Source organism: Pipistrellus hanaki (assembly GCF_964339955.1).
Source record: "Pipistrellus hanaki genome assembly, chromosome: 12".
Classification (NCBI taxonomy): domain Eukaryota; kingdom Metazoa; phylum Chordata; class Mammalia; order Chiroptera; family Vespertilionidae; genus Pipistrellus; species Pipistrellus hanaki.
This window is the reverse complement of record NC_140514.1, coordinates 36,418,396-36,437,960: the sequence shown is the minus strand read 5'-3', so window position 1 is coordinate 36,437,960 and position 19,565 is coordinate 36,418,396. Positions and strand designations below refer to the sequence as shown.

Genomic DNA, 19,565 nt, shown 5'->3' with positions numbered 1-19,565 from the left:
GCGGAGAGGAGGAGCTGAAGAGGAGGGGGCAGCTGAGTATGTGATACCATAATGAATAAAATTTAAAAAAAAAAAAGTGAGGGTAGATGATTCACACGTTTTCCCTGTTAATCCTAGCAAGAACATACACAGGAGGAGCATTATTGGCCCCATTTTACAGATTGAAAAGCTCAAGTCAAGAAAGTTAAAATTTTTAAAATCATGCCCAAAAATTTACCTGGCTCACAGTGGGACCCATAGTCTAATCTGAAGATACTAACTTTAAACTTTGACTTTTGGATTACTTATTCAGAGAATTAACTAAAACAGCAAGTTATTTTGCAGAATAACTCCAAGAGGAACCATAATTCAAGAGTTTCCAGTATAGACCTGAACTCTGTGGATACTGAGAAGAAAAAAAAAATGCATGAAGATAACTTTGTTGAATGGATGCCTCCAGAAATGATTGAATGCATTTTCCGTCATCTGGACATTCAGAGTTTGTGCAGGGCTTCAATGACATGCGTGAGCTGGTTTGACACAACGAGAAACAATGTCTTCTTATGGAAACCTCATTGCTTGGCTATACAAGATGTCTGCAAAAGAGAAGTAGATGATGATCGAAAAAGCGGTTATTCCTGGAGGGTAAGTGTAATTGTTGTGGTCTGCAATGTTATTAGCAATATGGTGGTAGATTTGAACCAAACTCTGCTTTCTGCTTATATGAGGTAAGATTTCATATAGACAATGACATACAGACATATAGAGTGTGTTGACTTTTGTACTTAAAGTTCAATTATGATTCTTTTCCTGCAAACCACACTGTCTCCTATCCATCCTTTAACATTTTTCCAATCTTACATTTGGGCATTTTCCTCTGTTAACCAGAAGTACAGTGACTACTTCTTTTAACTTCACATTATCCAAAACACAGCAAACTCTATGGTTCACACTGTATATATATAAACATATACGTGTATATCTACACACACACATACACACACACACACACATTTAGTAGTACATGTATATATCAATGTAAAAACTTAATCTTCTTTTCAATCCTGTCAATCAGCTTCTCTGGTTTCAAACAAACTCAACTCACCAGGCAACAACATACTACCTTCTGTGATGATGCTTGTTTACCTCTTTCAGGACATACATCTGAGGAATGACAAGAAGAGTCAAGTAAAACTTGGATGGCTCAGTGGCAGATTCAGCAACATAGATTTGCCTACTCTCCTATCAGAAACAACCATGTGCCCAGTTGTTGCAGAAACTTGTGGGGAAATTCTAGAAGCAGAACTGAATTGATCAGAGATTAAAAATGACAGCGGAGAAAGTGGATACTAAACTCCCAAGACCAAACTGGAATGATCCTATCTAATAAAAGAGTTATACACAAGTTGACCGTGCATCTGCTACATCCACAAGCTACACCTACCAGCCAATCAGTAGAGTATGCAAATTAACCCAAGCAAGATGGCTGCAGCCACAGAGAATGCAGGAGGCTTGGGTTTCACTGGCAATGGAGGAAGCCAAGCTTTCAGCCTGCCCTGGCCAGCCTTGGCCTCCACTTAAGACTACAAAGTTTCAATTATAGAAGATAAATAAATCCCAACAAAAATGGCAGCAGCCATGGAGCTGGAGAGAACAGGAGGCTTGAGTTGCCCCTGTCAATGGAGGAAGCCAAGTTTCTGCAGCCCTGGCCTGCCTTGGCTTCCACTTAAGGCTACAAAGTTTTAATTATAGAAGATAGATAAATCCCAGATCCCTGGGCCTCCACTTGGGTTGTGTCCAGCCTGCAAACCACCATAGGCTCCTCACCCAGGCCACCCCATGCCCCAAGGGAACTTGTGGGTGACAGGCTGGAAGCGCAGGCCCTCCGACTCCAGAGCCAGTGGCACCAATAGCTGCTCCCCATCAAGCTCCATGGTGGATGCAGCATCACCAGGCCTCCTCAGCTCCTATTTCCAACTTCCAGCTTTCAGTGAGTCCTTGGTATACTACATGTACTTGGGGGCATGGCTAGCCTCCCTAGCCAATAGTCCCACAGCACAGCCAGAGAATGGCAGGACATAGCCACCAGAGCTGATTTAGCATTCATTTGATGGCTCACAAGATTGACTGCTGAGGTTGCTGCTAGCTCTCCCTAGTGGAAGGGAGTTGGAAGCTCCTGACTGCACTGAACCCCAGCTCTGACTGCAATGAACTCCAGTTCTGGGGTAGCCTGAGGGAATCTGGACTGTTAGGTGGAAACTCAGGGGAGTATGGAAGGCAGAGGTTTGGAGGTGTGAGCACAAGGGCAGGGCTGATGGGAAGCCAAGACTGTCTTCTCAGCCCTGAGACTCTGCCTCATCCAATCTGAGCACAGAAGCTTTTGCAATTTTCCAAGTCTGGTCCTATAAGGCAGGGGTCCTCAAACTTTTTAAACTGGGGGCCAGATCACGGTCCCTCAGAGAGCTGGAGGGCCGGACTATATGAACTACTAATTCCTACTGTAACACCTCGGCTGCGCTCACTGCCCAAAAAACCTGGCGGGCCGGATCAGACTCCTCTGCCGGCCGCATGTGTCCCACGGGCCGTAGTTTGAAGACCCCTGCTATAAGGCTATTTCCAGCACAGGTCTCCCGGCATAGACACAGCTGATCCTCAGAGCCAATTGGCCTGGAGGTCAAATCTTCCCAGTAATACCAGCAATCAAGACTTAACTACAACAAGGCTGTACACACAGATCACAAAGGGGTGCTCCAAGAGTGTTCCCCTCAGGTGACTGAGGAGGCTGATCCACTGGGCCATATAGAAAAGCTAGCATACAAAGCTACCCTACCAACTCAGGAAAGCAGCGAAAATGGGCAGACAAAGTAACATCCCAAACGAAAGAAATGGAGGAAAATAAATGACTGGATATAGAATTCAAAACCACAGTTATAATTTTTTTCAAGAATTTCCTAGAAAAGGCCGATAAATTTAGCAAGACCCTCAAGGGTTTGAAAAAGGACCAACTAGAAATTAAACATACACTGATTGAAATAAAATATATTACACAGAAACCCAACAGCAGACTAGAGGAATGCAAAAATCAAACCAAAGATTTTAAATACAAAGAAGCAAAAAATACTCAACGAGAAAAGAAAAAAGATCCAAAAAGTTGAAGATAGTGTAAGAAGCCTCTGGAACACCTTCAAGCATACCAACATCAGAATTAAGAAGGTGCTAGAAGAAGAGAGAGCAAGATACTGAAAACCTATTTGAAGAAATAATGACTGAAAACTTCCCCAACCTGGTGAAAGAAATAGACTTACAAGTCTAAGAAGCACACAGAATCCCAAACAAAAGGAATCCAAAAAGGAACACACCAAGACACATCATAATTAAAATGCCAAGAGCAAAAGACAAAGATTATTAAAAGCAGCAAGAGAAAAACAGTTAATTACCTACCAGGGAGAACCCATACAATTGTCACCTGATTTCTCAACAGAAACTATGCAGGCCAGACTGGAGTTGCAAGAAATATTCAAGGTGATGAATAGCAAGAATCTACAACCAAGTTTACTCTACACAGTGAAGTTATCATTCAGAATTGAAGGTTAGATAAAGAGCTTCACAGACAAGAAAAAACTAAAGGAGTTCATAACCAACAAAACAGTATTATATGAAATGCTGAAAGGTATTCTTTAAGAAGACAAAGAAGAAGGAAAAAGTAAAGATAGCCGGGACCGGTTTGGCTCAATGGATAGAGTGTCGGCTTGGGGACTGAAGGGCCCAGGGTTCGATTCTGGTCAAGGGCATGTACCTTGGTTGCAGGCATATTCCCAGTGGGGGGTGTCCAAGAGGCAGCTGATCAATGACTCTCTCTCATCGATGTTTCTAACTCTCTATCTCTCTCTCTTCCTCTCTGTACAAAAATCAATAAAATATATTTAAAAAAAAAAAAAGAAAAAGAAAAAAAAAAGAAAAGAAAAGAAAAAGTAAAGATAAAAATTATGAACAACAAATACATATCTATCAACAAGTGAATCTAAAAATCAAGTGAATTAAAAATCTGAGGAACAAAATAAACTGGTGAATATAATGGAATCAGGGGCACAGAATGGGAGTTGATTGATAAATCTTAGGGGGCAAGGGATGTGTGGGTAATGGGAAGAGGCTGAACGAAAATTGTACACCTATGGATGAGGACAGTGGCGGAGAAAGGTAAGGTAAGGGCAGAGGGAACCGGGTGGAGGGGAGCTCTGGGGGGAAATAAGAAACAATTGTAATAATCTGAACAATAAAGATTTATTAAATTAAAAATATAAAAATAAATCCTCATTTGAGACTTTGGTAAATTAAAGTTTATTAATTGTTACTTATTTAGTTCAGTTCAGCAGACCATTCTTAAAGACCTATTCTGTGCTAAGCATCCCTCATAGTGTGTCTAGAAGTGGTGTGGGACTCTGGTTTCATAACAGAATCATCTTCAAAGCTTTTTTTAAAAATATCACCTACAGAATCAAGTTACCAGAGAAAGAAGCTCATACAGAAGTATGAAGACACGAAAAAAGTGGCAGATGATATTTTTGATATACATAAGAAAAGTAATTCACTACATGCCTATTGAAGACTCAAAGCCAAAACACTGACAATATCAAACTCTGATGAAGATTTGGGATGGGAACTCTCATTCATTGCTGGTAAAATGCAAAACGGAACAGCCACTTTGGAAGACAGTTGGCAGTTTCTTACAAAACTAAATACATTCTGACCATACAATCCCATGCATAGATGTTTAAAACAGCCTTAGTCATAACTGTCAAGCTTGGACGTAACCAAGATGTCCTTCAGTAGGTAAATGGATAAACTGTACAACATCCAGACAGTGGAATATGACTCATCATTAAAAAGCCATGAAAAGCTATGGAACCTTAAGTACATATTACTAAGTAAAGAAGCCAATCTGAAAAGTCTACATATGCATACTGCATGGTTCCAATGATATGATATTCTGCAAAAGGTAGGACTATAGAGACAGTGAAAAGTTCAGTAGTTGCCAAGGGCTGGGAGGGAAAGGAAGGATGAATAGACAGAGTTCAGAGGATTTTCCAGACAGTAAAACTATTCTGGGTGGTACTATAATACAATGGTGGATACATGTCTTTACACATTTGTTAAAACCCACAGAATGTACAAAAAGACTGAACCCTACTGTAAACTATGGACTTTGGGCGATAATGACATGACAATATAAGTTCATAGAACATACCACTGTGGTACAGGATGTTGATAGGGGGGGAGGCTGAGAAGTAGGGCTGAGGGGGAGCAGAGGTAGATGGGATTCTCTACTTTCAACTCAATTCTGCCTAAAACTGCTTCACAAAACAAAGCCTTTAAAAAAAGAGAGAAAGAAAATGAATAAATGCTATAAAAGAAATGTCTGTAAAAATTTAATGCGATCATTGTTGTAATGATTATCCCACAATTTAGTCAGCACTTATCCAATTATCCAATATGCCTACACTTTCAAACCTTAGAGGCTGAAATCATACATTATTTTAGTCTGAAAGGGACCTTCCCTCCCTACTACCCACTTTCCACTGACCAAAATTCTACCTATTCTAACACTTCATAATCACTGACATACTGAAGAAGTCTTACTTCCAGTTCACTCACTCAAGTTGCCTGCCTACCTCAGTCCCACTTGAGGTTGTGACTCATTTAGTTACTTGCGTCTATGTCTCTCATACCTATTAAACTTTAAGTTTCTTGAGAGTAAAGACTTGTTTCTATTTTATCCCTCCCATCTGACTCTAGTATATATTCATCAACTATTTTCTGAGTTTACTAAAATATTAGTCAACAAAATAGGAAGAATGTTAATACATGAATGTTGCTCCTTAAGCTTTAACATTGGGTAGCACTGCTTCTTTGTTAAAACGCACTTCCAAACTCTATATCCTTTTCACCCTAAGTAACAAATAGACTCTTTTTTGAGGACTGGAAGAGTGAAAGGTTGAGACACAGAACAGGAAAAACCAGACCATGTGTCAGACATGGACTGGGCTCAATAATTAAGAAAGGGAGCAAAAGCTAGCAGCTGGGAATGCTTGGCCCGGCACACCCTAGGAATAAACCTTGTTGGACAAGGTAGGACTAGCATTCCAAGAGAGCCAGTGAGATTCCGCAACATGCAGGGACAGTATAGAGTTGCCAGAATGAGGAGCAGTTACTTTGTAGAAACTTTCTGGGACACTTACAGCATTCTTACAAGTGGTAAACTGATGCCACTTGAAGAGTCCACGCTAATATCCATGACTCCTCCACCAACTGGGGACCTCCTCTTTTTAATTAAAGCAGTCGATTCAATTACTTCAGGGAATCTCACTAGATAGATATCTGGTGCTGTCCTATTTCCCTGGAGGAAAATAGATCAAAAAGGAATGTCATCTAATTCCTGCTATGAAAACAGAATAAGAAATTTTTTAAATCAAAAACAGTAGTTTTGCCTGGCTGGCATGGCTCGGTGGTTGAGCATCAACTTATGAACTAAGAGGTCATGGTTTGATTCCTGGTCAGGGCACTTGCCCAGGTTGTGAGCTCAATCCCTAGTGTGGGCCATGCAGGAGGCAGCTGATCAATGATTCTCTCTCATCACTAATGTTTCTATTTCTCTCTCCCTCTCCTTTCCTCTCTGAAACCAATAAAAATAACTGATGAACAAAAGTAGATCCAGAGACATAGAAGCATCAAACAGACCATCAAACCTCAGAGGGAAAGATGGAAGTTGGGGAGTGGGAGGGGGCAGGTAATGATCAACCAAAGGACTTGTATGGATGAAGATAAGCATAACCAATGGACACAGACACTAGGGAGCAATGGCATGTGCTGGGGGGTGGGAGCAGCCAGGGAGAGGTCAAGTGGGGGGGGGGGGGGATGAAAGGAGACATACATAATACTTCCAACAATAAAGAATTTAAATTAAAAACATATATATATATATTAAAAAAAAACACACACACAAACAAATAAGCCAGTAGTTTTCATTTAAGAGTATACTAACTAATCATCTTTTATAAAAGAAAAACCATAAAGCAAATAGTTTCACCTAAAGGTACTCTGTTCCTTCAGATGCTGTATTGTAAAACATTTTCCTAATTAAAAATTTTAAAATAGTTGTAGATCCCATGTGGTTGAAATATACAATACAGAAAGATCTCTCATAGCATTTACTCACTTTTCCAAAGCAGTAACATCTTGTAAAACTAGAGTACACTAACACAATCAGATATTGACACTGATAAGGTAGAGATACAAACACTTCCATCACCACAAAATCCCTCCTGCTTCCTTCCCCCCTTTCTCTGACCCCTGCAACCACTAATCTAGAGTGTCCTCTAATTTTATAATTTTGTCATTACAATAATGTTAGGTAAATAAAAAATAATATGTAACCTTTGGGATTGACTGCTTTTATCAGGATAATTCCCTGGAGATTCATCCTTGCTGTAAAAGCTTTTAATTTGTATGGATCATTAAACATAATTCCAACCTAGCAAAGTAAAGTAAACAAAGACCTTGGGTTCACTGAAGACTCACACTAAAGCAAAGAGCACAGGAAATTAAATTTCACTCAGTTCTGTTATATATGGGTTTTCCTGCCACTGTAAAGACATATACATCCTTGTTACCAAGACTGTTTTATAAACCTTTATGCTTGTGTGGCCATAAAGTTTTGTGAAACTTGTCTCTAAAACAATGTGGCTAATTAAAACAGTTCAAAAAATCATTTTTATTATTAACTAGAGGCCCCATGCATAAAATTCATACATGGAAAAAGGGGGGGGGGGAGTCTCTCAGCCTGGCCTGCACCCACTCACAATCTGGGACCCCTTGGGGAATGTCTGACTGCCAGTTTAGGCCTGATTCTGAGGGCCTAACCCAGCAGTAGAGCATCCCTCTCACAATCCAGGACAGCTGGCTCCTAACTGCTAGACTGCCTGCCTGCCTAATTGCCCCTAACTATTCGCATGCCTGACTGATCGCCATTAACTGCTCTCCTGCCTGCCTGATTGCCCCTCACCGACTCTGCCTCAGCCCCTGCTGCTGTGGCTTCATCCAAAAGGATGTCTGGAATGACATCCAGAAGGTCGTTCAGATTTCCCATCTAATTAGCATATTATACTTTTATTATAGATCATTTCAGATAGATGTGAATTTACAATTAACTTCCTGAGTTTTTCCACTTAAATTAAGTCTTTGCTCTCTCATACTACAAAAAAAAAAAAAAAAAAAAAGTAAAAAACAAACCCAACCTTACTGGAATGGCTACTATTTGAAAAAGCAACCCTCATGTTGAGTTTTAACCACTACAGAGAAGAAACATGTGTCAGTCAGCTCCAAAATCTTAAAAACCACAGATGATTTGTTAGTTCTTCACATTTTCCTTTCAATGCATGTAGAATATTGTTCATAAGCACTTCTAATGCCTGCCAAATTTGGCAATAGAATCCCATCCCTGGATTTTCTTTGAAAAGGAAAAGCAAAATTCAGACCAGATAAAAATTACTTTCTACTCCTTACCATTTTCAAAAACAGAAGCCAAATAGGCTCATATCACAACAACAAACCTATAAGACAAATAATCAAACTAAAAATGATGAAAGACTGCAACTTATGTATTTATAAAATATATCCCTAAAATTCATCCATCTTTTAACTAGATCCAAAGAACTCTGAGTTGATGATATAATTTGTTAAGCAAATCAAAACGCATTAGTCAAGAGTCAAAAGATCTAGATGAAGTACGTACTCTGCTAATTTCCTAACTTAGATATAAAGAGAGTGAGAGAGGAAGAGGGAGTGATAGATATAGGAAATAAGGAAGAGAAAAGGGGAGATAGAGGACAAACCTCTGGGCAGTTAGTTCCTTCAAATGTTTGTACAGCTTAATAAATTGTGGCAAAAAGTATCAATGTTATTTAAACATTTCAGTGATTACTTGCCAGGTTAAAAAAAAAAATAAACAACAGGTGAATTTCAACTTTCTTACTTAGCCTTACTACATACATGCACATACATGCACACACACACACACACACACACATACCTTTAGGACTGACTTCCTTCTTACTTTTCCTGCTTGGAGGAAGGTTCTGAGGCTAATACCAAAGGCTCCATTTAGACACTGGAGGTTAACCAGGACAACAGTCCATACTCATTACTCCCTGGCATTAGCTCACTGACACAGGTTTGTCTCCACCGTCCAAGAGAAAACTGGACGGCATCAACCCATGTCTCATATGTGTATGCCCCACAGCGCTAGAGTCTGCAAAATGTGTTGCACAAAGTGGGCACTAAAACATAAGTGTTGACTCATAAGAAAATTTGCATGTACTAGTACATATTGAGGAGAGCTACAAAGTTTCAGAATGCAACAAACCACTTTTCTAATTCTTCAACATCCCAAAGAGGGTGGCGATTAAACAGCTTAGTGCCACTTTGTGTCCAAAACCTTACCTGTGGCCTTTAAATAACCGATCTACAAATCAATCTTCTCATCTGAACAATAAGGATAATAATGATAATGGGTTTTAAAGGATTAAAGAACTTGGCTACTGAAAGACTATCACAATAAAAGTGTTGCCATCAGTCACAGGAAACAGGCCAAAAACTTCAAAAGATAAATTCAGGGATTGGCAAACTTTTCTATAAAGAGCCAGATACTAGTGTAAATATTATGGTTTGTCAAGCCAAAAGGCAATAGCCAGAGTCCTTGTTGCAATTATTTTCAGAAAGGCTAACAGGTCCTTTGTTTGTTTACATTTTCCATGTTAAAACCTAAGGACCATTCTTAGGACACAGGCCCATCCCAAAACAGGCTGGCCTTGGTCCCAGGGCCACCGTTTGCAGACCACCGGATGAGATTATCATGATGAGAACACAAGTTCGTGCTTTTTAAAGGCAAGAAAAGGGAAACCTGTGTTAGTTGATTCAAGTTGAGTGAGAAACGTGCTGCCCCCAAACTTTTAAAATCCAGACGTGGCTGGCCGGCGCGGATCAGGGCCGGGAAAGGGCCTCACAAGCCAGAAGGTTCGCGGTGGGGCTCTGGGTCAGGCCGCGCCCTCGCCACACTTACTGCCAGCAGCGGCCCGCGGCCGATCACCGTCTCCCCGCGCGCCAGGGCCACCCGGGGGCCGCCGTCCCGCGGCTGCAGCTCAAAGCCCCCGGACGTGGAGGCGAGGACCAGGCCCCTCCCCAAAGACAAGGTCCCCGCAGCCTTTTCCGCATTCCGGGAAACGTGCGAAGCTTGGATAGGCTCCCTGATAAACACGGGGCGGGGAGAGAGCTGGAATTGGCCGGGCTAAGTCCAATTCTCCCGCAACTGGGCCCCAGCGATAGTGCCAAGTCCCGCCTCTCCGGTCAGACCACTGACACAATCGGGTATTCCTCCTTCGCCTGGACTCCAACTACCAATTACAGCCCCGGAGTGAGACGTCCCCTTCCCCCTCCCACCGCCCACCTGGCCAGGAGGACGCCGGCCCTTGTAGTCCGCAGCGCCGTCCTTCTCCTGCCTGGCCCCGCGGATGGTGCCCTAGTAAAACTACCAATCCCATAAGGCAATGCGCGCTCCTCTTACGCCACGGAGTCAGAGTGGGCGGGGCCAGGATAATTCTGGAATTTGGATTCAGTAGGCGGAGGATTCAAATCGCCTCAGGTGCCGGCGCCATTGATCTGGTAAGCTGATTGTTTCGCTTCCGCAGCCCCCGTGCCAGTTCCGCCTCCGCTCTGAGGCGCAGAGCTGAAGTGAAAGCAGTGCTCAGAGTTGTTGTCAACTGTGTTCTCTGAGCTGTCAGCTGCAGCCTGCGTGGGGCAAGCAAGAAGGGTGGCTCAGATGTGCATGGGGGACGCCAAGAAGGGTGGCTCAGATGTGCATGGGGCACGCAAGAAGGGTGGCTCAGATGGGGGTGGGGCACGCAAGAAGGGTGGCTCAGATGGGAGACGGGGATATTTCTTCCAACTTGCTGGGAATGGACAGGGTGGGGGGCATCTAGAGAGCCGGAGGTGCCCGCGGTTACGTCCGTCCTGTCTCCGGATCCGTCTCCCTCAGAGTGACACCTGAAAGGGGGCGAGCCCTTCCCTAACTCCAGAGGCGATTCCACAGGTTGGTTCTTAAAGAAGAGGCAGAAAGGGGACAGTTTTCCAGGCATCCAGGAAAAACTGGACTAAGAAGAAAGATGTCTCGTGGGTTTTAGGAACCTCACCAAGGTACCCTTCCCTCTCCCACTTCTCTCCCCCCCCCCCCCCCCCCCACACACACACACTGTTGAATTCAAAAGCCTTCTTCTGCCTCTTGTGCAGTAACTAAAGAGAAGGCGCTTTTTCTTCCCCAGTGAGATCCTGGAAGTAGTAACTAATAGTAAAGATCACGCTGAAACCGGTTTGGCTCAGTGGATAGAGCGTCCCTCTGCAGAATGAAAGGTCCCAGGTTTGATTCATGTACATTGGTCAAGAGCATGTACATTGATTGCGGGCACATCCCCGGTAGGGGGTGTGCAGGAGGCAGCTGGTCGATGTTTCTCATTGATGTTTCTAGCTTTCTATCTCTTTCCCTTCCTCTCTGTAAAAAAAAAAAAAAAAAAAAAAAAAGTAACGATCTCCTAATAGGAGATTGTTTTCAAGCATATGGTGGTTTGGCTTTGCTTTGTATTGATGATGAGGGTGTGTGTGTGTGTGTGTGGGGGGGGGGGGGGGGGGGGTTGCATGGCAAAAACTTGGGGATGACTCATAAAACTGTGGTTTTTTTACTTTCTCAAAGCTTCAAGAGGAAGTCCTCTGATGCATGAATACAGACCTTAAAATTCTCACCACCATAGTTACTTAGGATCATAAACAACCAATTGAAAGGGAGCAACTGTGGCCTTGGTAAGTCCAGAAACATATAGTGAGTAGCTCAGCTAGAAAGGGGAATTGTCATGAGCTAATTTAAAAGAAGTATTAAGCTGTACCTTAAACCCCTTCTCTAACACCATCACTCTCTATTATAGAAGGAAGTGCCAAATAAAATAAACTGATGTTAAGTATAAGCTGCCTTTATATGCAAAACTAGCTCATTCTTTCAACTGATTTTGGAAGCCTACACCATACACCTCAGGTAAATTAGCTGAAACTGAACTTTTTTTTTCAGTTAGGGAAAAAAAAAACACCTTTATTCATTATAATTATTTTTTAATATTAATCTTTATTGTTCAGATTACAATTGTTTCTCTTTTCCCCCTAACCCCCATAGCTCTCCTCCACCTGGTCCACACCACACCCTCTTCCCTTACCTCCTTCCCCTCCCCCCACTGTCCTCATCCATAGGTATATGATTTTGTCCAGTCTCTTCCCATACCCCCCACAGAGACACCCCTTTCCCCTGGAGAATTATCAATCCCCTCCCATTCTATGCCCCTGATTCTATTATATTCACCAGTTTATTCTGTTCCTTAGATTTTAATTCACTTGATTTTTAGATTCACTTGTTGATATGTGTTTGTTGTTCAAAATTTTTGTCTTTACTTTTTTCTTTTTCCTCTTTAAAGAAGGCCTTTAGCATTTCATATAATACTGGTTTGGTGGTGATGTACTCCTTTAGCTTTTTCTGATCTGTGAAGCTCTTTATCTACCCTTCAATTCTGAATGATAATTTTGCTCCGTAATCTTGGTTGTAGGTTCTTGCTATTCATCACTTTGAATATTTATTGCCACTCCCGTCTCGCCTGAATAGTTTCTGTTGAGAAATCAGCTGATAGTCGTAAGGGTGCTCCCTTTTAGGTAACTGTTTTTCTCTTACTGCTTGTAAGATTCTCTTTGTCTTTTGCTCTTGGCATTTTAATTATGATGTGTCTTGGTGTGGTCCTCTTTGGATTCCTTTTGTTTGGGATTCGGTGTACTTCCTGGACTTGTAAGTCTATTTCTTTCACAAGGTGGGGAAAGTTTTCAGTCACTATTTCTTCAAATAGGTTTTCAGTGTCTTGCTCTCTCTCTCTTCTTCTGGCACTCCCATAATTCTGTTGGTTCGCTTGAAGTTGTCCCATAGACTTCTTACACTATCTTCAACTTTCTGGATTCTCTTCTCTTCTTGCTTCTGCAGAGGAGTGTCCTTTGCCTCTTTGTATTCCAACTCTGACTTGTTTCTTGCGTTCTTCTAGTCTGCTTTTGGGTCTCTGTATAATATTTTTAATTCCAGTCAGTGTACGTTTAATTTCTAGTTGGTTTAATTTCTTTTTCATATCCTCGAGGATCTTGCTAAGTTTTATCGGCCTTTTCTAGGAAATTCTTGAAAAACCTTATAACTGTGGTTTTGAACTCTATATCCAGTCTTTTGTTTTCCTCCATTTCTTTTGAGATCTCTTTCTTTTTTCAGCATTTTCGCTACTTCCCCGAGTTGGTAGGGTAGCTTTGTGGGCCTGGGTGTCCTATATGGTTTAATGGGTCAGCCTCACAGTTGCCTGATTTGAACATTCTTCATGCACCCCTTTGTGGACTGTGTGTACACCCTTATTGTAGTTAAGTCTTGATTGTTGTTGGTGTCACTGAGAGGAATTGACCTCCAGGCCAATTGGCTGTGGGGACCCGCTGTGCCTATAATGGAAGAATTGCTGTGCTGCACACACCTTTATCGGGGAGGACTTGTTCCCATTGGGCTTTGGTACTCACTGAGTCTGTCTCTTGAATGTGTCCCGTATAAGAGTAGGTCAAATCTGGTGTCATCTCACACCGACCACTAGTTTCTGGATCTCCAATGGGGTGCAGTTCAGCTACTGTCTGAGGCCACCCAGCAGGAGCTACCTCAAGAACTACAGTTTTCTCCTGTTTGCTTGGGACTTGGTGGTTTTGTTGCTGGATCTGCAGTTCATTTCATTTAGCTGCCACAATAGAGGCCATTTACAATATATGCAAAAGCAGCTGTGTGATGCCTGGGCAGGTCTGTAGACTGTGCTGGGTGGGACCTCAGGGTGGGGCAGGGTCTCATTGTGTCACTAGGCTGGGGCATGGCTAACAGCAATGGATGCTGTCAGCCTTCTCTGCCCTTCCGTGTTTCCAAGTCTTTGTGTTTCCTAGTTCCCATGTCCCTATGATCCAGTGCAGTAAACACTGATTGCTGCACACTCCTCTAGGCTCCTTAGCTTTACAGCGCTTGTGCTCCTTTCTCTTTCAGCCAGCCTTCCCATAATTTTGGGTGACAGACGTCCTGTATATTAGTTTTAGTTTTGAAATTGTTGTCTGAGGACGCAAACCAGTTGTTTACCTACATCGCCATCTTGGTTTCCTCCCAGATTACCTTTACTCATTATTTTAACTTATAATTACATTTATATACAAAACACTTTCAATATAATAATTATTGGTAGAAGTAATGGTACAAGACTAGTTTTCTGTTTACTTATTTTTAATATTTCATTTCATTTATTTAGGTGACATTTGTCAATAAAATTATATAGGTTTCAGGGGTACAATTCTATAATATATCATCTGTATATTGTATTGTGAGTTCACCACCACAATCATTAGTTACATGCTATACCTAACTGAATAATAAACATTATATCATAGTTTAGTCAATGGTGCTTGATAGCCTCAGTGACTATTATCCCTGGTTCATAATAAATTGTGCAAGTAGGATAGCTTCAAGAGGCCATTTCTAAAACACCCATCTTATCATGGAATTGAATATTTGAGATTTTGTGTCACTGTAACCCTGACCTCAACGTCTTATCCATCTCAGATAGTATTTGTGTCCAATGTGAGCACCTACCCATTAGGTACAAGTTGCTAAACAATTCTTATATAAACTAAAAATATACATCAGGTTTAAGATTAAGTTGCAAATTGTAGGTGAAGACCTTAATAACAAGGCATGAGTTCCCACAATGAGTATTCAGGAGCTTAACAGAATTAAAGCCGACATATTTTTTTTTTTAAATATATTTTATTGATTTTTTACAGAGAGGAAGGGAGAGAGACAGAGAGCTAGACACGTCGATGAGAGCGAAACATATACCAGCTGCCTCTTGCACACCCCCTACCGGGGATGTGCTCGCAACCAAGGTACATGCCCTTGACGGGAATCGAACCTGGGACCTTTCAGCCCGCAGACCGACGCTCTACCACTGAGCCAAACCGGCTTCGGCTAAAGCCGACATATTTTTTTTTTTTAAATATATTTTATTGAATTTTTACAGAGGAAGAGAGAGGGATAGATAGTTAGAAACATCGATGAGAGAGAATCATCGATCAGCTGCCTCTTGCACACCCCCTACTGGGGATGTGCCCGCAACAAAGGTACATGCCCTTGACCAGAATCGAACCCGGGACCTCCCAGTCCACCGGCCGACGCTCTATCCACTGAGCCAAACCGGTTTCGGCTAAAGCCGACATATTTTTAAAGGTACTTTCAATAAATAGTTGGGATGTGTTCTCACAATAGACATTTCTACTAAACTCAATAAATCATAATCTGTAAAAAATTGCTTCTTTTTTCTAAAAAAATGTTCTTTGGGAGCAAGTAGAAAGACAAATGTTTACTAACAAACCCATTTACTAACAATATTAACAAGAAGAAGAGAAGTAACATTTGTCCAGTATCTCCAATGTGCAATTCAGAAGTGAGGCTAGGTGGAGAAACTAAGGTGGTGTCATAGGTAAACACCTAACTGCAGCCTCGCACAACAATTTCAAAAATACAACTAAAATACAAAATGGACATTATCCAGAATTACAAGAAAGTTGACTGACTGGAAATTCTACAACTAGAAGCAAAGAGAAAACCAGAGGGAAAATCAGAGGAGCTGTAAAAGCCTAAGGTACAGAGACACGGTGAGCACATGCGGAGAGGAGGAGTTGGAGAGAAGGGGGCAGCTGAGTATGTGATACCATAATCAATAAAATTAAAAAAAAAAAAAAAAGTGAGGGTAGATGATTCACACGTTTTCCCTGTTAATCCTAGCAAGAACATACACAGGAGGAGCATTATTGGCCCCATTTTACAGATTGAAAAGCTCAAGTCAAGAAAGTTAAAATTTTGTAAATCATTCCTAAAAATTTACTTGGCTCACAGTGGGACCCATAGTCTAATCTGAAGATACTAACTTTAAACTTTGACTTTTGGATTACTTATTCAGAGAATTAACTAAAACAGCAAGTTATTTTGCAGAATAACTCCAAGAGGAACCATAATTCAAGAGTTTCCAGTATAGACCTGAACTCTGTGGATACTGAGAAGGAAAAAAAAAAAATGAATGATGATAACTTTGTTGAATGGATGCCTCCAGAAGTGATTGAATTCATTTTCCGTCATCTGGACATTCAGAGTTTCTGCAGGGCTTCAATGACATGCATGAGCTGGTTTGACATAATAAGAAACAATGACTTCTTATGGAAATCTCATTGCTTGGCTGTACGAGCTTTCTGCAAAACAGAAGTAGATGATGATCGAAAAAGCGGTTATTCCTGGAAGGCAAGTGTAATTGTTGTGGTCTGCAGTGTTATTAACAATATGGTGGTAGATTTGAACCAAACTCTGCTTTCTGCTTGGATGAGGTAAGATTTCATATAAAGAATGACGTACAGACATATAGAGTGTGTTGACTTTTGAACTTAAAGTTGAATTATGATTATTTTCCTGCAAACCACACTGTCTCCCATCCATCCTTTAACATTTTTTTCAATCTTAAATTATGGCATTTTCCTCTGTTAACCAGAAGGAAAGTGACTACTTCTTTTAACTTCACATTATCCAAAACACAGCAAACTCTATGGTTCACACTGTATATATACACATATACATGTATATTTATACACACACACACACATTTAGTAGTATATGTGTATATCAATGTAAACACTTAATCTTCTTTTCAGCCCTGTCAATCAGCTTCTCTGGTTTCAAACAATCTCATCTCACCAGGCAGCAACCTACTATCTGCTATGATGATGCTGGTTTACCTCTTTCAGGACATACTACCAAGGATTTACAAGAGGAGTCAAGTAATACATGGATGGCTAAGTGGCAGATTCAGCAACATAGATTTGCCTACTCTCCTATCAGAAACAACCATGTGCCGAATGGATGCAGAAACCTGGGGCGAAATTCTAGAAGCAGAACTGAATGGATCAGAGATTAAAAATGACAGCAGAGAAAGTGGATGCTACCCAATAAGAAACAATGACTCCTTACGGAAACCTCATTGTGAGGCTATACAAGCTGACTGCAAAAGAGAAGTAGATGATGACCAAAATAACGGTTATTCCTGGAAGGCAAGTGTAATTGTTGTGGTCTGCAGTGTTATTAGCAATATGGTGGTAGATTTGAACCAAACTCTGCTTTCTGCTTGGATGAGGTAAGATTTCATATAGACAATGACATACAGACATACAGAGTGTGTTGACTTTTGAACTTAAAGTTGAATTATGATTCTTTTCCTGCAAACCACACTGTCTCCCATCCATCCTTTAACATTTTCCCAATCTTAAATTTAGGCATTTTCCTCTGTTGACTTGAAGGAAAGTGACTACTTCTTTTAACTTCACATTATCCAAAACACAGCAAACTCTATGGTTCACACTGTATACATATAAACATATACATGTATATCTACACACACACACACACACACACACACACACACACATTTAGTAGTACATGTATATATCAATGTAAAAACTTAATCTTCTTTTCAATCCTGTCAATCAGCTTCTCTGGTTTCAAACAAACTCAACTCACCAGGCAACAACGTACCACCTTCTGTGATGATGCTTGTTTACCTCTTTCAGGACATACATCTGAGGAATGACAAGAAGAGTCAAGTAAAACATGGATGGCTAAGTGGCAGATTCAGTAACATAGATTTGCCTACTCTCCTATCAGAAACAACCATGTGCCCAATGGATGCAGAAACCTGGGGAAAAATTCTAGAAGCAGAACTGAATGGATCAGAGATTAAAAATGACAGCAGAGAAAGTGGATGCTACCCAATAAGAAACAATGACTCCTTACAGAAACCTCATTGTGAGGCTATACAAGCTGACTGCAAAAGAGAAGTAGATGATGACCAAAATAACGGTTATTCCTGGAAGGCAAGTGTAATTGTTGTGGTCTGCAGTGTTATTAGCAATATGGTGGTAGATTTGAACCAAACTCTTTCTGCTTGGATGAGGTATGATTTCATATAGACTAGGGGTGTCGAACTCAATCAGAGAAGGGGCCAAAATCTAAAATCCAGCCTAAATTGCGGGCCGAATGCTTTACTGAACAGTCATAAACTGACAATGTCATAAACTGACAGCGGAGTGCAGTGATGACAGCGCGGTGCGGGCCACATTGCAAGGCCTGGCGGGCTGGATTTGGCCCGCGGGCCGTGTGTTTGACACATGTGATATAGACAATGACGTACAGACATACAGAGTGTGTTGACTTTTGAACTTAAAGTTGAATTATGATTCTTTTCCTGCAAACCACACTGTCTCCCATCCATCCTTTAACATTTTCCCAATCTTAAATTTAGGCATTTTCCTCTGTTGACCTGAAGGAAAGTGACTACTTCTTTTAACTTCACATTATCCAAAACACAGCAAACTCTATGGTTCACACTGTATACATATAAACATATACATGTATATCTACACACATACACACACACACACATTTAGTAGTACATGTATATATCAATGTAAAAACTTAATCTTCTTTTCAATCCTGTCAATCAGCTTCTCTGGTTTCAAACAAACTCAACTCACCAGGCAACAACGTACTACCTTCTGTGATGATGCTTGTTTACCTCTTTCAGGACATACATCTGAGGAATGACAAGAAGAGTCAAGTAAAACATGGATGGCTAAGTGGCAGATTCAGTAACATAGATTTGCCTACTCTCCTATCAGAAACAACCATGTGCCCAATGGATGCAGAAACCTGGGGAAAAATTCTAGAAGCAGAACTGAATGGATCAGAGGTTAAAAATGACAGCAGAGAAAGTGGATACTAAACTCCCAAAACCAAAGTGGAATGATCCTATCTAATAAAAGAGTTATATGCAAATTGACCGTGCATCTGCTACATCCACAAGCAACACCTACCAGCCAATCAGGAGAGAGTATGCAGATTAACAGAGAAAGCAGGAGGCTTGGGTTTCGCAGACAATGGAGGAAGCCAAGCTTTCAGTCTGCCCTGGCCAGCATTGGCCTCCACTTAAGGCTATAAAGTTTCAATTATAGAAGATAAATAAATCCCAGATCCCTGGGCCTCCACTTGGGTCTCCAAGGCGTGTGTCCAGCCTGCAAACCACCACAGGCCCCTTACCCAGGCCACCCCATACCCCAAGGGAACCCCCACCCTGGTCTGGGACATCCTTCAGGGCAAACCAGCCAGCTCCCACCTGTGCACCAGGCCTCTATCCTATCTGATCTTCCTATCTAGTAAAATAATATACAAATTGACCATCACTCCAACACACAAGATGACTGACTCCATGTGAACACAAGATGGCCATCACAAGATGGCCAGCAGGGAAGGGCAGTTGGGAGGGACCAGTCCTTTAAGGGAGGGCAGTTGGGGGCGACTGTGCCTG

The 19,565-nt window shown here is 41.4% G+C and overlaps 2 protein-coding genes and 1 long non-coding RNA gene across 4 annotated transcripts in view; 1 reads left to right on the top strand and 2 right to left on the bottom strand.

Annotated features, from left to right (window-relative positions):
* Window positions 1-19,565, bottom strand: part of APLF (aprataxin and PNKP like factor) — a 74,800-nt gene that overhangs the window by 47,568 nt on the left and 7,667 nt on the right. The gene's annotated exons all lie outside the window — the stretch shown is intronic.
* On the bottom strand, window positions 71-10,206 carry LOC311631298. The gene is made up of 2 exons (XR_014796545.1): window positions 10,094-10,206; window positions 71-575 (listed from the first exon to the last, which is right to left on the bottom strand). It is a non-coding gene; the product is annotated as an uncharacterized lncRNA (long non-coding RNA).
* LOC311631276 (uncharacterized protein) lies at window positions 403-19,036 on the top strand (the record flags this gene model as incomplete). 2 transcript variants are annotated; one of them, XM_084901226.1, is made up of 6 exons in its annotated part: window positions 10,645-10,692; window positions 11,774-11,880; window positions 16,154-16,456; window positions 16,954-17,256; window positions 17,773-18,075; window positions 18,786-19,036. In XM_084901226.1, the coding sequence occupies 4 exons, from the start codon at window positions 16,235-16,237 to the stop codon at window positions 18,981-18,983; spliced, it is 1,026 nt and encodes a 341-aa protein (XP_084757352.1). In that variant the 3' UTR covers window positions 18,984-19,036. The 2 variants fall into 2 exon arrangements, with proteins under 2 accessions (XP_084757353.1, XP_084757352.1); XM_084901227.1 differs by lacking the exons at window positions 10,645-10,692; window positions 11,774-11,880; window positions 16,154-16,456 and adding an exon at window positions 403-624.